Genomic DNA, 18,887 nt, shown 5'->3' on the forward strand with positions numbered 1-18,887 from the left:
TAAATGTTTATGCTGATTTTTTTCATATATTAACTAAAAGTTGCCTTTAAAATAATCAGTACTGAAAAGTACTGCAACATAAAAAAAAAATAATAATTAGGTGCTGGAAATACACAATCAGTGCATTTATATTAGTTATTATGATGGTGCTTATTTAAAATATTAGGAATTTATAAGCTGCGCCAGGATCTATGATTGATAGCATTCCAGTCGAATTACTTTGAACATAGATGGAAGAAAAAGAACAGCAGTAACACATCAGTCTGCATTCCTTTAAGGCGAATTGGCTGACATCAGTGGGAAAATATTAGAGGTAATTGAGGCAATCCTAATTTAGATCTAATAATGTAATCTTGCAGAGTCAAAAACAAAGTAGATTACTATAGAAAGGCCCACAGAACTGCACAGATAGTGTGGATGAGTTTTGACAGGTTGTGTGCTGGGTAGGAGCTTTAATATACAAAATCAGCTATGCATAGAGGACTGAGCATTACATAGAACACTTCAGATAGGTAAGAACATAAATAATACAAAAATAGATAAATTAGAGCATTGGCTTATTTCTACAGGCGCATAAATATCTCACCGCTCATTTTTAACCTTCATTGACTAATGAAGGTCTGCAGAGCGAGTCGAGGCATTGATTATTCTGGGTATTATTAATAACATGTCTGTTGCACATTCAGAATACATATATCACAACTAACATCTTCCGACATAGAGCTGATACAAATTGACTATGTTAGCGTAGTACAACTAATACTGAGAGGACAACCAGTCAGTAGTAATTCTGTTATCATATTGCAGCATAATGGAAATTTAAGTGATTTCTTTTTTATTAACTGAGTCTACTTTAAAAAAGAGACCATTTTAGTTATGAAGGAAAAATCATCAGATTCATGATCTTTCAAAGATTAATCATAATGTTTGATTTGATAACTGCCAATAATAGCAGTTGAAATTTTTGGAAATGTATTCAGGTTGTAGCTATACAAAATTAACTCATCTATACTGATCTCGCTTAACTCCTGATCGTTAGTTAGATTCATATTTGATTTAATTCCAAAAGTAGTAAAAGTTTGTTAAAAGTAGTATTATTGGTTTTTGAAGGGTTAATCTCTCTTCAAATAGCCAAACCTGCCTCTGGAAATAAAAACCCGGGGACCGAAACTTGCTGTGAGAAGAAGAAAAAAAGAAAGAAGAGAAAGGCATATTTAAAATAATGTTATACTATAGTCTTTAAAACATAAATAAATAAACATTCAGCATAAAAAAGTAACACTGTCCAGAGCAATACTTAACCCTACACACTGCCAGAAAAACATAAACACAGTCCTAAAGCAAAGTAACCACACTAACTACACTGGTCTGCATCTAGATTGACAAGTAAGATATATTTATATATCTGTTCTGTGTCGAATTCTGTCATTCTGCCAAAATGCCACGCTTAAGCTATATATAAATAAATACATGCTACCAAATGTGGAATTAATTCAGACATTATAGATGAAGTGCTCACGGCAGGACCTCTCTGTACAGGTAGGCTAAACCTACAGCTACGTAGTCTCACTAATATAACAAATAGTGTTTAAAATGCTTTTTATTATTATTTAATGATGAATCCAAACCCATGTGACACATAGAACCTTTAATTGAAGGACTGAAGGAAAGTGCCATGTCAAGGAGCTGAAGTATGACTTCACTTAAAAACAGTCATGATTGCACTAGATAGACCCACTCACCTGCCAAGTTGTCCACTTCTTTCTCCTGTAGTAGACTGACAGCGTCATCGTCCGCCTCGAGCATCAGCTCTGTCTCGGGGCTCTGGCTGACCACCGTCTGGCCTCGGAAGCCCTTCCTCCCTCTCAGTGCCTCGTCTTCCTCAGGGTCTGCAAGGACACAATAGCAGACAATATCTGTACTTAAGCACATTTGAGAATCACAATACCTAAAAATTACACATGTACTGTCTATATATGTAGATTATAGGTGTGTTTAAAAAAACATATCGTGTGCATTCTTGGCAAGCTCCTTGTGTCTCTTAATGAATCTTAGAGATATTTGAGAGCACAGAAAATCAATAAGCCACAATGGATGAATAGATTATGTAGCAACTTGGTGCTTTATTTTTAACGCATTATATCTGGGACGTCTTGAATTTTCAGAATAATAAGACAAATACTGCAGATTTTGCTATAGGAACAAATTATATCTGGCATGAGTATCTGCAATGATGTCAAATTGCGTAACACTTTTTAGTTCAAAATCTGGAAACACAGGTAAACCTTCACGTTTCACTCTATTGTTTTATAGACGCAGTTTAAAGTCACCATAAAAGCAAAATTGACTATTCTTATTTTTCATGTAATTTTGCAGTATTTATTATAAATGATTTATCCATGCACATCTTTTTTTTTTAGTCATGCGCCCTCGTAATCTTTAATCAAAATAACTTCCCCTCCCTCTTGCAGTGACGTCTCTTAACTCTGATGACGTGTTTACTGGCGCGAGGGCGGGACAACCTGTCACTCACATGAGATCGACCAATAGCAAACCACAATGATCCGTCGATCCAATCAATCCCCAGTGGACAAATTCAAGTCTCGCCCTACATTATTTCTTGTTCGAGAAGCCATTTTACTCAAATATGCATCAGAATAGTGATAAAAAAAGCCAAATGCAACTTCCATTTAAAGGCTCCGTTATACTCAAGGCGAAGTTCATTTTCGTTCTTTGCTTAGGGGCAAAAAGAAGTGTGTTCATGTTTTTACTCGTAGATGTTCGACCTCGACGGACTGAACAGAAGAAATTAACGATACGATATCGGCAGCGGCTATTAACACTGTGCAAATAGCGCTAAATTCTATTTACACTATGTAAAAATAGTAGTATTTTCTTTGCAATAAGTGTAAATAGTAGTTAGATGCTATTTACGCTTAAAAATAGTGGCAGATACTAATTGCACCTCAGTATAGTTGTACATTACACGGTATGCAATAATAACACAGAGTGTAAATTATTATATTTATAAAAAATATTAAATAGATGCCGCCTTATTGGCACAATAGCCACCTATTAGGTATACCATAGGTACACCTACCTCTGACCCTAAACACTTTATTATTAAACACACTTATTTCCACTTTTTGAATATTTTCTTAATTTTTATTGAAAATAAATGCCTTTCTGACCTGATATGTGATGGGAAAAGGTAGTAGAGCGAGTTCGGCAAAAGCTGGATTCGAACACGGGACGATTTTCGTCAAAACTTTCCACCACGTGCCTTACCACTACACTATTGCTACTGTTGATAACAGCGTCAATTTTGTCTGGCCCAACCAGACGTCAGAGGGCAGAGTTAGTGTATAAAGCCTCTGCCTAAGATTTCCACATCAATAAAGGCGGAACCTCAGACCACACCTACCTATTACATAATCGCCACGAACCAATGGTAGTATGAAGGTGTTTAACAGCTGGAGCGAACTTTTCCGGAAAGTTCACTTTGGAAAGCCATTTCGAACTCCTGAAACGAACTTAGTTTTGGCCTGAATTGTTCGAAATGACGTCATACCAGTTGTTCTTCGATTTCACTTGAAGTATATCGGAACCTTAAGACACTTTAATTCTCCCTTAAAGAGACTCACGATAAAGCACGTGCAGACCGTTATACACTTCGAGGCCCATTAGGCATAATGCAATCTGCTCTCTATATCCAGACAAGAATGAGATTGAACAGACAGTACAATTAAGCGACTGCAGACACCACCAAAGCTCATCACGCAGCCTTATCAAAAAGAAAAATAATGCAAAAAGTGTGTAACCACTTTTGTATCGAACAAAATAAGATTCATTCATCAGCTTTAATTACTGAAGAAAAGAAAGAAAAATAGCAGTCAGGCCTGACACACATCACTGCACACTGGATTTGTCTTGTATAAGGTCAGATTTGCCTGAGACTCTAGAACAGAGAGATTCTGTGGGGAAAAAAAGGAAATAAGAAACGCTTATCAGAAATAGAAAGTGGCTGACACTCTTTTGACATGTTTCTTTTCAGTGCAGTGTTTAAAATGTTCCCTTCACTCCCGTGGGGTTCATGTACCTTGTCTCAAAGCGGTCACGTTCGAATGTTGTCAACACCACTACGCAGATGAAGAAAGAAAAAGAGAAGGAGAGAGAGGAAAAAAATAATACAGCGGGCTTCCTGCTCAGTCTCATATCTCAAGAGCTTTCATCAGAGCCAAGGAAGAAGTGGGACCGCTTTTCGGAAATAGGGAGCGTGTAACATTTAGAGGCACAGAGCCAGCGAGCGGTCATGGATCAAAGCAGACGGAGGGAAACTTAAGACCGTAATTCTGTAAACCGTCATTACGCCTGCATTAAAGCAGGGAGAGCTGATGGGGCTGAGCTTCAGTCTTGACTGGCAAGATAAAGCTTAGGACCTCAGTGGAACGCAGACAAAATAAACCAGGCGGGTTTTGACAAGAAAATTATCCTGGGCAAATGGAGAGAGTTTGGGAGTAAAAAAAAAATATATTTAGCTTTAGGATGTTTTACACAAAAACAAGGCCAAAAAAGGAAAACAAACTAAATCTGTACATACATAAAGTCCCAGCAGACCTGGTCAATGCATTTCGTCATTTGTTGATAACTTGTAGAAGTTTCTAGTTCTGGTAGCCCCATTGGCGCTAATATATCATTGCATGTTGACACTGAATCAGTTTTAGGTCACTAATAATGAACATTCTGGTGGGAAAAATGTTGTATATTAATTGCACCACTGCGTAACGCATCACATTAAAGATTGACGTTAATCAACGTATGCTCTTTATTGTCATCTATCTATGCCAGCAGCACAAACATTATATAAGGGTTTACAATTACATGTCATTCATCTCCACAGATAATTCTCATTTCTCCTCCATCTTGCAGATACCTGACTACAGTAGCTGACAGGAGACCCCAAAATAAAAATCATCATTCACTCACATCCATGTTTCAAAGTCAGTGAGGTTCAAAAACAACATTGGACCCCATTGACTTTCAACTAAGTTGAAACATTCTTCAAAATATCTTCTGCGGTCAGCAAGAAAGTCATACAGGTTGTTCAGGTTGTGGGTGACAGAATTCAAATTTTTGGAAGAGCTATTTCTTTCATCATTTGTTTCGCATTTACATTGAACCTTATCCAACTTTATTGTGCACTCTACATAGGTAACAACTCATACAACAACTGTGGTACTCTAAAAAAAAACATAACCATATGTAGAACACAATAATTTGGGGTAAAATGATTTCTCTCTTTTTTTCACCGAACACTATAGTGTATTCTGTATGAAGAATACGTGCAGTGCTGCCACAAAAAGTCAATTTACCTTAGGAACTATGGGAAGCTTTAGGAAGCTACTGTATAATTATGTTCCTACCTTTTGGTCGGGAGTGCCATGAATGCTGCTTACGAAAGCAGCTCACTAGGTTCTGGAATAAAGTGATGCATGTTGCTATTTTGAGCAATGACACCGGTACAGAAGCTTCCTGTTTTTTCTCTTGAATGGCAAGCCTTTGATAGAAAGCCTGCATGGTCACATATAAGAGCTCTCTAGTAACATAGACGATCATTTGTCAGTCTTAGGAATGAGACTTGATGGGAACTCGAGATCGCTACAACTCAGACCTCCCCAGTGACTCAAAAGAACCCCTCGCTTGTATTGTCAACCACCTCGTTTATCGGCACCCCTGAAGCTCGCTCACTGGACTCCTGTGAGCCATCACGGCCAACAGTGAGGCTATTCAAGCCCAGCACGGCTTACCCGCTCTGCCATCAGAGGGTTTATGTTACCCAGGGCACAAATTTGGCATGACGCAGCAGGGTTGAGAAAGACCAGGTGATGGCTGGCCTGCCAGTCGTTGTGGGACTTGAATGATGTTCTTCGCTAAAAGCTTGGATCTGATCCATACAGCTGGGGGACGGGGAATTGTCATTGACTGACTGACATATGTGTAGAATAACAAACAAATCAAAATGCGCTGAAGTAGACGTAGCTCTGAACTTATATCCAATGACTAGCATGATATGATGAAAACCAAACATTTGAAGTGGGCTCGAAATAGATCCTTCATTGGCGGAAAACTGTTACTTGATAAACGCCAAGAAGTGAGTAGCTTGGGGTTTTGAAGGCTTCGAAAAAGGAATGAAAAAAAAAGGACTCTACTTTGCAATTCAATTCTGTCATTCCATCACTATGTGACTTCTTCAACACATTGATTTCTTTACTTGCCTCTTTTCTTTCAAAAGTCACATCAAAGGAAAACACTTGCGCATAGCTTGTGGCAAAAGGAATTTTACAGTTTGTGAGAGAAGCTCTCAAGTTGGAAATATTTAAGTGCTTGATAGTTTTACGGTACAATTTTTTCAGCCCAACTAAAAGGCTTCAAATAGGCCTTCATTTGTTGCTCAGACTATGTTTTATGTATGGCTGGAGCTGTGAGGTATTGGCTTTGCTCTTTTATTGCCCCACTTGAGTCATGCCCACTTGTAGCCATGAAAAAATGATCCAAAAAATTTGAGGAGAAAAAAAATATATACACCTATATTTCCATTCTGGGATTGACAGATGAGAGGCATTGTGTATTTTGTAAAAATACACAATGTACGGTCACGGAAAAAGGGATTGTGGGACATGTAGATGTATGTCTCTGCAGTTGAATGATATATAATAACTCAAACAAAATGTTGCACATGTGCCATAAGTGCATTCACGCACAAACAATGTGGCAAAGTGGGCTTGCTGCGCTCGTCGATCAAACGCCTGGAATTCTGCAGTCAGCTCTGAAAAAAGAAACCCAACTTCGTGAAGTGAAATCGGAGACCCATGCAAAGTTTTTGTTATAGTTTTACTCATATGAGAAGCATTTTGTATCACACATACCCATATGGCTGATTAGGAGGCCCACATGAAATCTGTGTGCACAGAATTTAGAACGCCTGTGCATTTAAATATTTGGGCTAATTTAATTAGGCTTTCACATGCTAATTAAAGGAAAATGACAGGTTCAGTACAACATAAGGTCAATCGACAGTGGCATATTTGTGGTATAATAATTATCTGTTAACACACACACACAAAAACGCTACCTGCAGAGTTTTTAAATTTAAGACTTAAGGCTTTAAGATATAGGTCGTATCGTGATTCCTGTTTTCCCGTCTTCAAATTTTTTTTTTACACCATTTATAATATTTAAGACTTTTATGACATTAAATTTGCTAAGACTAAATTTAAGGCTTTTTAAGAACCTGCAGGGATCCTAAAAAAAATATTTTTCTATATTATTATAGTTGTATGAAATATTATTATTATTGTATAACTACACACAAAAAAAACACACACTAAAATCAAGTTAAAATGCATATTGTTTACGTCTTGAAACAGTGAGTATTTTACCATTTACAAACCTCATTCACTTCCATTCTACGCTTCTCACTGTAACCTACAGTTTTGCTTTTCATAATCAAAAGAGGCACAAGTGGATATTTATTTTTTGTGGTAATTAACATTAAGAGTTGTCGATTAAACTTAACTTGCATTGAATTATCACATACCCTTACTTCCGCTTTTCCTCTGGCTCGCTTTTACTCTTTCTCTTATAACAAGCTATAAAGATCTCTGTCCAAAGGGGTTCAATGGGTCAGGCAGAGCTGCTCACCTGAAAATGAGACTGCAAGGACACCCCAAGGTAGAACAGGCTGTTAAAGAGCAGGATCAATATTAACCTGACTTCCATTTCATGCTTGCCCAATTCCAAGTCTAATAGGCTAAACTGAGCTGTTTTAAAGCAAAGTTTCCCACAAACATATGCAAAGGTACCTGGGAGTGAGGCACAGAGCAGTACAGTTTATCAAATGCTTATACAACATGGTCAGCCGTTTGAGGTCCCATTAAATTCAGCCTGTTCTTCTATTTTCAGTGATTGAAGATCGTATTACATCCACAGAAAATACATTAAATTACCATGAATCAAATATAATGATGTTGTTTCTAGGGTAGTTAGAATATTTTTCGAATGAACCCGAGACATATTTCATGTCCACCCATGTCATTTCGCACAAGAGGAAATCTGAAATATTGCTAAAACACAGAGTACGTTCTAACATAGACAAGCGCTATAAAAATATGTCATTGTGAATAAAAACAAGCCCCATATGCAGTGACTGCTGTCAACTGCCAGTGTTCTGACATTTGAGAGCAGTCATTTTTCAATCTCTGGTTTCTGGCAAAAATAATGGAAACTTATATGTGCTCTTAACAGTTTATTTATTTAAATCACCTACGTTAACTCAACGTACCTATACGCCTAGTCACAAAAGCAGCAGTAACTGCCAGTTCAGCAAAACACAGAGAAACTTTCTACAAACGATTCGATACAGTCTTACCACACATATGCACAGTGTTACATGTAACACATGTAAATGAATAGCTTTCATTACAGTTAAAGACAAAGTAGGCGATTTGTTCCAGAATTTTTTTTGTTATGCTGGTTGAAAGTCTCTTCACATCCTGATAGCAATCAGTAAGTTAAGTGGTCTAAATTAGGGATGCACCGAAATGAAAATTCTTGACCGAAACCGAAAACCGAAAAAGAGGAAACCAAGGCCGAAAACCGAAAACCGAAACACCGAAAGAAATTATGCCAGTTATTAGTACGATTGCATTTATGGCTATGACTTTATAACTATAACTTGACTATAACTTTACTAAAATCAAGGCATTGCAATTGCATAAATTAATATTAAAGTTTCAAAGAATAAATCAATTAAAATTTTATGCAAATATTTATTTAGCACATTGCAAAGTATAAAATTAAATGTTTAACTAGACCCCACTCATGTGTACATTAAATAATAATGTAAAAGCCTACTGGCCTGCAGAAAGGTTTAAAAATGAAATGTTCTCTCATAAAAACAAACTGCATTTAGGTCAATACTGCCATAGCCCATAATAATATCTGCACCTATATGCTCATGCACGTGAGTTGCAAAAATCATAAACAGCTAAGGTAAACACACACACACCTCTGAGAAATGACAGCTGCTCTGCACACACACACAAGGTCTCTCACTCCCTCTCTTTGCCGCGCGCGCTACGTATGCGCGCTCATGCTCGCTCGCGATTCCGGGAGATTTAAACTAATTTGCGGGCATCAGGGAGCCGCTATCAATACGCGGGAGACTCCCGGAACTTCCGGAAGACTTGGGATGTCTGTGTTTTGAAAATCGCTGTCCGTGGGTCACTCTCAGATATATTGACGTCCACACCGCAGATATGTTGCTTCAGACAAGCACGTGCAGGTCGCGGTATCTGCTGTTTGCGTCATCACAACATTTCGGCCGTATTGTTTCGGTGATAAAAGTATTTCGGCCGAAAACCGAAAATGCACTTTTGGGCCATTTTCGGCCGAAAATTTTCGGTGGCCGAATATTCGGTGCATCCCTAGTCTAAATGTATTTATATGTATATATATCGTCTTTGAATGGCATAGAATCATAACATTTTCATCCAATCATTGCATTCGGTCCGAATGCAATGGTACGATGTCCTACCTGCCTGTCAACGTGTGTATTTCCATACCTCCACGCACCTCCTCACGCAGACATCACACATCATCAGTGCATTTCATGCAATGCAGAATTAGACAGACGTCAGTCACCGAGCACCGCAACAGAAACAGCAGCCATCTGTCACAGTTCTTCCTGAACCAAAACAACGAGCTTATGCTGCGTTCACACCATACAGTAACTACTGTAATTTTGGAAGAGATGGAAACCCGTGACGTTATACTCGGAGCGGTTCATGTCTCATATTTATGCGTTTCAATGGCAACACGATCAACGCCGAAATGAATCTGCAGCAGTCAAGTGGTACAGGTCAGTGCTCTTTAAATGGTTTATGTTCATTATTATTGTAATGTTATGTTCTTTGAGACATGAGGTAGTTTAATGCCGTCTCTCAACTCTTGATGCTTTGCAGACTCTGCTGTACACATTCATGCGTTTTGAAGGAGGCGTGGCTCTGTAGATGCTCTGGAGGGAGGGTGGGATCTTATGCTTTCAAAGCTAACTTGCTATTGCCAGCTTCTCCGAAAATTGCCTACCCTACCTTTAAGGGATCTTCTTATGAGTGCTGTTAGACTAAATGAATATAATCAAATTCACATTATTCAAATGAATAATTTTAATAAGCTCATATTTATATAAAATAAAATCAGTACTGTGATGGTTTAAGAAAATTGTCCTTTCTTTTGCATAAAACCCATCTAGATAAGCCTGTCTTTGCTCTCCCTCAGTCTCTCTCTATGGCATTGTGGGGGCAACATCTGACTACAGGCAATCCCTTTCACATGACAATCTTATGCATTATTCCACTCATTAAAGACTGGGAGAAGCCTGGGGACCTCAACAAGTCCTCAATCACAGCGGCCCCAGACACTAGACCGCGGGTCCACCGAGACGCACTGACAACTTACCGAGGACAGGCAGAAAAGGGAGCCGGGCCAAAGGAATACTGCAGTGGTGTGAGCTTCAAAAGAAATGCATGCGATATGCTGTGTAATATGTTTGAAAGACAGTGTGAATTTAGATATGGTGGCAAAATGAATTGGAGGGGAAAAAATGTGACATGAGCAGGGGCCACCTGCAGGTCAAGGAACAGCTGGCATGTGTATGTACCAGTTTGCATGTGTGTGTTCTGGCTCTGACACACAGACCATCTGACATGGCCTCAAAACAGTTGGCCACAAAAGGCCAGACATGTAGATAGACACAATATTACTGCATAACAAGTCACAGAACACACTTTAAAATGACATATGTACAGCAAAAGTAATCAAATCACTGGTTAATATGTGGTTTTTAGGGCAAAATCTAGATGTAATGTCTATAATCAAAGAGTATAATTTTCATTACATTAAAGTGCAATCCATTAGCACCCCAGGTGGCCATAAGCAACATTGTAGCAAAACCACTCCCATATGCCTCTACATATATGAGCTAATATCAAGGGTTCACTTGTGTATATTGTTTTAAATAAATGGGCCTATTTCACTTGCCTTTGCCCCTACTACCTGTAGGTTTCCCCAAGTGTAATGGAAATAGTTACAGTAACTATTCTGAGCACAGGAGAGAAGTCGCCCCATTGTACTTGAGAATCAATAGATTTGCCCTTGTTCGGTTAATAAACTCCCCCTCGTATCTTCAATTTGATGCCTGGAGGAGAAGCGCCTGCAGTGGTTAATAGTATTGAACCATTTCTCTTTTAAAGCCTCTGTTGCAAGACACAGAGCCAAATCGACAGCCGTGCGGTGGGCAACGCTGCAAGATCAAACGGGTCAATGAGGAAAAATGTTTGAGTGCAAAAGCCAGAAACGTAAAAAAAAAAAAAAAACATGGCGCACAATTTTCCTCTCAACAATGTGTGCAGTTAGAATATAAAAACCTTCCATAAAACCCTCTTGCCATGTTCAATTGACAAGGCCCATAAATACACAACCTATAAAGCTGACAACTAACTATTTCTCAGCTCTGAGAATATTAGTTGCGTCCAAGAGTTGATTGGAGGTTTTCTAATTCGCATATGTGTATCCCATTTGGTGAACAATGATGTCATTGTATGAAATGAACGCAATTTGGGGATAATGAGCAAGACTGACAGAGTCCAGCAACATTTTTGATTGGCTGTTGGCAGAATTACTGACCGTAGTCCTCCAGTGATTTGCACGTAATATCCAAGTGGGTGGAGCCAAAAGGGTTTCGGATGAATCTCCGCCTCCTCCGGAGGTCATCCTCCCAGTAATCCAGACGCCAGAAGTCATGCAGCTGACTGGAAAAGGGGAAAAGACAGGAACTCCTGTTAGGAATCAGAAAAAAACAAGTTGGAAAGCTAAAATTAAAGCAATATATATATACACAATATATATACAACATGTACAATAGAAACAGACATATATTGAACCCATTTCCATCATATTTGAAAACAGCATGCTTTGGTAAATTGGTAAACAATAAAGGCAAATTATTAACTACCAAGTCATAATTATGAGATAAAATGTCATAATTATGACATAGTATGTCATAATTATGAGATAACGTACCAATTCTAATTCGTATAATTATGACATACTAATTCATACATGCACTTGTAAGATCAAAACTGACAAAAAGTTTAAATTATGATAAGTCATAATTATGACAAAAGGGTTTAATTATGAAATAATAAGTCATGATTATGAGATATAAAGTCGAAATTGAGTTCCAAATTATGTCAACATTTTGACTACTATATGTCATAATTATGACATTTTATTTTATAATTAGTATTTAGCAAAGCATGATTTTTTCGTGGCAGAAATGGGCTTCCACACACACACACACACACACACACACACACACACACACACACACACGAAAGCACTTAGATTTATATAGTAGTGTAATATTCTACATACAACGCTATGGAGAATTGCATTTTGGAGGGCACCCAAACCAAAGGGTTCCACATGAGGGAGAATCAAACGATATCTGGTAAAATAAAGCTAATTCATGAAGTTCATTAAAGCTCCAGAAACCCAGACACGAGAACCCCTGGTGCATTAAACAGCAGCCGTGGCTATCCAGCACACAAATAAATAACAGCAAAGTCCCATTAACAAATACTGTATCAAATTACAAGTATAAATGGCGCAGCTTGCCTCCTTTTTACTGTGTTTTTTAACAAGTCTTGTAAATCAGAGCTAGGACCCTCTATGCAGCCGGAGAGGGGTTTTAATGATGCCGGGGTCTCACCATAGCCACACCCCAGGCCAATAAAACAGAGACCCCCTCCCTCCGCATATGTGCAGCTGTGATTAAAATAACGTGCTGAAATATTCATTGAAATGATTCCCAGGGCCCTGGAGCAAGCTGCAGAAAATTGCGTTTTTATTCATTATTAATAACAGCGAATTAGAGGCCGTATAAAAGAAGAAATGAGAGGCCGAGAAAAAAGGGGAGCGCGGGGAATGAGAGGGAAACAGCTACAGCATGTGGTAACCATCTTTGTAAATGATTATTCCAACATTAGCAGGGACCTGGGCTAATTTTATTGCTTGCAGCTAATGCAAACCATTAAGGGCAGGGACCAGCATCAGGTTACTAAGTGCAGAACGTTTCGAGTGCGCTCGGGCTGGAGATGTTTCAAAGGCTTTAAAACGGTGTGTGAGAGAAAGGGAAAGGAAAAAAGCACAGAAGGGAAAAGCAGGCCAGCACCGAATAATACTGCAGCTAATTTACTCCAAAGAGGATTTAGAGAGTGATGATTGGTGTAATTGGGGGATAGATGACAGCATGGTATGGGACAATCACCAAATTCCACATGTGGTTTATCTTCATTACCAGCTACTCATGGGGAAATACACCATCCACTTTGAGCCATACTAATTCCCATCATAAAATATAACTTGAGTGATTAGTCTATGTTCTATCTTACAAAAAGAGACTAAAGAACTATCTAATATTGTAAAAAAGAAAAAAAAGATTGATTTGTGCAAAATTTGTAGATGAAATCTACAGGATATAATGAACACACAATAGCTTTGTGTTTAAAATTCAAGTTGTCATTCACTGATAATCTTGTTACGTCTATGCTGAGAAGTGTCAAACTGTCATGTCATTGAGAAACCAACGCCATTGTTTCTGACATCATAACAGTTTGAAATGTTGAAATGAAGTATTGTGCAATGCAATGTAATGGAAGTAGTGACAAAAGAAAAAAAGGATGGAGGGTTTCAATCCTTCGTTTGTTGATTGGACTGAGGAAGATCTGAATGCCTCAAATGTCTGTTGTTTCATCGGAGGATCGAGTTATGACATTTTGATAAAAAAATTACAAGGTCAGATACGGAAAAAAAGAAGAAAATGAATTAATCATCCACAATAATGTACATTTAGAAAATAGATGATGAATTTCCCTTTCATGCCAACTTTAAGAGCTGCAATGGAGGGGAAGATTGTCAGTAAATAACAACGCTACTTTACACAAAACTATCATGTAGTGCTTTCGGGAATTTTTTCTACAATTATTATTTATTTATTTTTTTGACTTTTTATCATTACAGTCACAATAAACTGTCATTATATGAGGATTGCATGAAGATTATAAAACAAAATTGTTCCATTTAAAAAAAAAAAAGACATTTTTGGGTGAACTATCCCTTTAAGATTTTTTTTAAATGCATCCACATGATTAAATCCACATGAAAAAAGCTCTGGAATAGCACTAATAATAAGAACAACTTTATTATTTGCCCACTAAGAAAAACAAAAACCAAGAAAATTATAAAAAGAGAAGCCAACATTCTCACTTTAACACCAGGCAGCCATTCCATTAAAAAAATAATCTTCAGATCCTGCCGAGGTGTTTGCCTCAAGCTATGGATTGAATTGAATGGGCCTCTCTCCACTCTGCCATAATATTGAGGCAGTCTAAACAGATTAAAGTGTTACAGCAGGATCACATCACAAAAGCTGCTCCTTGTTGCGTGAATATTATATCTACAAATGTCAAGAAATCAGGAGGCTCAAGGGACTTAACCGAGCTCTGACAGCAACACGAGTGCTCGTTCTCAGTTTAACATCAATCAAGAACGTGTGTGTATGTGTGTGTGTGTGTGTGTAGGAAACAAAGCCTGTTTGCATACATGAGCGGCATGCCAAAAGTTCATCACTCGCCGGGGTATGAAAAGCAAAGCGCTGTGTCTGGGGCTTGTCTGTTGTCAGTCTTATACCTCGAGAGCCAGACAGAGATGTCAAGAGGCGTACGGGCCAGAGTCACGTAAATGACATTGTAAATGCAAGATTACAGCGTGAAAAAAAATGTAAATCCCACTGAGGCAACCAGGCGATTACCATTTAAGATTAGAACATCCAAAGCTGCCTGCGAGTAGGCAATGTAGCGCGCGGCCGCAGGAGAAATCCAAGCATGTAGACTTTGAAGATTTCTGAGTTTCCCCTCCCTCAGCGTACATGATGATTTTGATTTGGTTTGACAGCAGTATGTCGGCTGTGTACAGCAATTCAGAGGAAAGCCCAAACATTTTCGTTTTCTTCTTAATAAGGGGATTAGACAAGCACTCGGAATTACAATGAACGATAAACCGAAGGGTGCTCGATGACACCGTTTACATTTCTTCACCTTCTCTTTCCCCTAAAGCATATGCTTTTACTTTGGTGGTGGTTTCCGCAGGATTGGACGGGGGTCCAGTGATACGTTAAACCCTGCGGTCAACATATAGAGCCGGATTTAGTCAGTGCCAAAAGTGCCATGACGTGAGTTTCCTCACCCAGGGTGGTCCAGCTCCAAAGAGGGGTTTTCCACAGGGAGATTGTGGATGTATACTGTAAACTTTTAACAATTTATTTAGGCCCACTAAAACGGTTACAGCAGTCCTTTTCAAAAGCAACAGGTATGTATATATATAGATTTTTATTTTTAAAGGCCAGTTACTGCAATGCAAATCAAACTAGCTTTTAGGCTAACTGAAATAAAACCATGCCAATATCTAGGTATGGTGAAGGCTATGTGATGATATGGGGCTATTTTAATTCCAAAGGCCAAGGGAACTTTATCAGGATGCATAGTATCCTGGATCCATGAAGTAACTGGCCTTTAAAAATAAAAATCTGCCTGCCTCTATGGGAATTTAACATAGGGGTGTACTAACTTATGCACCATGTATTTTAAGGAAGAACATTTATTTATTTACGATACATTATTCATTCACAAAGAAAATTGGTGTCCTTAAAGGTTGGATTTTTCCTAATTTTTTAAATTAAGGCATTAAGTTCAATTTCCAAAATATGATTTTTTATTCCTCTTTTTAGTCAACTTTAGCATGGGTGTATTAACTTATGCATTGCACTGTATATATATATATATATATATATATATGAAGAGTTCAGATGCAAAAGCCTCTAAGTGCCGTCTGAAATTTTCTTCTAGAATGATCATTTTTATCAAGCTCGTATATTTAAGTTCAGTAAATTCACTTAAATGGCAATGAAAATTACCTATTAATTGTCATTTAAGAGAATTTACTGAACTTAAAAATACGAGCTTGATAAAAATGATCATTCTAGAAGAAAATGTCAGACGGCACTTAGAGGTTTTTGCATCTGAACTCTTCATATATATAGACCTTTTTTTTTTTTTTTTTACCAAGCAGGAATGCTGATTGTGCGTAATTTTACTGTTTGTAATCCACAAAAGAATTAAGGCCAGTTCACACAGAATTTTTTTCTTCATTTAACTTGAGCAGCATGTTTCCAGAATGCTGCGTTATGCGTGAGTTGCTGCAGAAGATGTGAGCAGAAAAGTCAAACATGTCCGTCTAGTGCAGAAAAACAGAAAAGCAAGCAACTTGTTTCGTGTCGCAGAACAACCCGACAAATTCGTTTTGTTCACTGATACAGAATAAATCGGCCGAATAACTAATAGATAGCCACTTGTTCATTCCTGGATGAATCAGTGTTTTAAACCAAAGTCCCTTTAAGACAAGTAATTTCACTCGGCGGCCATCTTTGAAGTGCAGCTCCTATCTCTTTGAATGGGGAAACATCAAATTCTCCAAAACAGTTTGCCAAGCTTACGATTCAATTTCATATTTGAAATTACCAATGAAAATCTGACAACAACTGTCTCATAAATTTTTGTTCTAAACGCTCAAATAATGACAGAAAATGACATGTTTCAGGCTGGATCAAGCTAATGAGCATGTGCAGTTGAAGCGCGCGCCTGACTGTTTCTGTAGAAAACGGAGCTTCTAACGGCAGCTGCAGTGAAGTGATGACTTTACCAATCGGCGATTGGCTCTTATTTAGAAGACGGGACTTGTTCTGCCATATTGAGCGTTGCACTTTTCCTCATTCAAAACAATACGAGTGACGAGTCTTGTGTTATTCTATAGTCTTGGTTTTAAACTAAACGGTTGAGTGAATGATTCAAATGCACTCACTCATGATAATCACTTGTCGCCATCTACTGACGTAACAATGTAACTTTCGTTTAAAGTCACTGACAAATCCCCACCACTAATGCACAGACTGAGGGCGCCTATATTATGCTGCGACAAGAACGCTTTGAATTTGTTATTTAAATGGGATGAAGCCTTGTAAGGGTAAAGAGGGAAAAATCTGCAAAAGATTTTGCATCAGCTGACCATTAACAATATCAAAGAGGTGGGATCAGCTGTATTCATTCCCTGCCACCGGGCTTTATCTAGCATTTTTCCAAAATATGTTGGACTCTTCATGCACTCAACAGTCACAGATTTTCTTACGTAGCAGAAGGGAAGACAAAATGACCTTATAAAATCCATACACTAGACAGTTGAGTACATGGTGCATAGTATAAGTACACAGTATGTCATTTAGGACAAGTTCAGTAAAAAGTCTCTTTGATGTTATATCAGCACTTGTTGTATAAATATCAATAGTAGCTGTTAGTGCTGTTGTCCAGGAGTCTTTATTGGAGAATAAAAACAGTAATAGGCTACTTAATTGTTTTAGATTTTAAAAAGGAAAGACTATATTCTCGCTGGTCTTCACATTAAAGAGTGGATCCTGATAGCCGTTTCATCTGAATGGTAATCACTCACTGGAATTAGCTTCCGACACGCTCGACTTTACCAATCGTGCGGCTCATGATGACAGCCATAAAGGATGGTGGAGGGCCGGCCCTCCTCGAAAGCGGCTCAAATTTATTAGTCACATCGCCCATCAATCACCCAAATGGATTTCCAACTGCATTTTAAAAGCTAATTTCCCTGCACTGATAACCAAAACTATCAGCCGACCAGCATGCCAGTCATTATTTACTACTGCTTTGGGTCTTATTTTTTTTTCTAAATGCATCACAAAAGACTGGTATAAAAATCCCCCTCTCTCTACCACACATTAAAAACACTCTCAGAGAGTGAGAACAAGATTTAGGACTCTTGTGTCCATAGGGCATGTGTTGTTTGTGAAAGGCTGTACAAATTTGACAGCTATGATTCAGTATAAAATGGCAAAATGGGAAATAAAGGAAAGGATAACAATTTAATCTTAAAATACAATATATATAGCTATGTTCTTTTTTTTCTTCTTCTTTTTTTTGGAAACCCCAGCTGCAGATATGATATATTGGGCTTTTACACTGGTATTGTGGGGGATTATGGGATGCTGGTTCATGAGATGGATTACCCTGTTACCGTGCTGCTCCGCAGGGCTTGAACGGTCAAAGCAAGCAGACCTTCATTGTACATCTCCAAAGATTCATTTAAGTGGGAGGATTCAGGGGTGTAACTGTTTCTAAGTAGACAGCTGTTTTGACCACCTCTGAGTCTCTTTGGTCTAATAGAGCCTGAGTCTTCTGTGTGGAGCCAAAAATAAATAAATAAACGCATAACATCCCAATCTCAATCTAAACCACATATGAAGGTGGTTTGAAATAGTTTCAAAACTGTCAAGTAATATATTATTATTATTTGGCCTTTGGAACATGAATTCATACACAATGTGCAGTAGTGTCTCTTTCCCAGTGTGGTTGCATTTGCTATGTAGTACATATTTGAATATATAGGTTAATGTACAAGTGGTTTAGGATACAGTATATGCAATAATGCATAAAATACAGTAATGTCTCAGACACTTATTTTGTGTACGGACAAGAGCAAAGGCAACAATTTCAGTTGTCCCTTCTTTCCACAATGATAGTTGCTCAGTTTAGTAGAAGAAAGTCTCTTGCCATTGTGCTGACTCTTCATCACTATGGCAACCGACTGTCTGAACAACTGAATCTGATTTCATCCCTTGACACTGTGAA

At 38.1% G+C, this 18,887-nt stretch overlaps 1 protein-coding gene across 2 annotated transcripts in view; it reads right to left on the reverse strand.

The window, feature by feature from the left end:
• Positions 1 to 18,887, reverse strand: part of nbeab (neurobeachin b) — a 284,815-nt gene that overhangs the window by 79,182 nt on the left and 186,746 nt on the right. Inside the window, exons 38-39 of one of the 2 annotated variants that reach the window (XM_084419403.1) lie at positions 11,746 to 11,897; positions 1,743 to 1,889 (exon numbers count right to left, since the gene is read on the reverse strand). In XM_084419403.1, the coding sequence (XP_084275529.1) occupies positions 1,743 to 1,889; positions 11,746 to 11,897 (299 nt within the window). The remainder of the gene's footprint in view (positions 1 to 1,742; positions 1,890 to 11,745; positions 11,898 to 18,887) is intronic. The other variant, XM_084419404.1, reaches the window with a different exon arrangement.

The sequence above is a fragment of the Rutilus rutilus genome (genome assembly GCF_951802725.1).
Source record: "Rutilus rutilus genome assembly, chromosome: 9".
In the NCBI taxonomy this organism is placed as follows: domain Eukaryota; kingdom Metazoa; phylum Chordata; class Actinopteri; order Cypriniformes; family Leuciscidae; genus Rutilus; species Rutilus rutilus.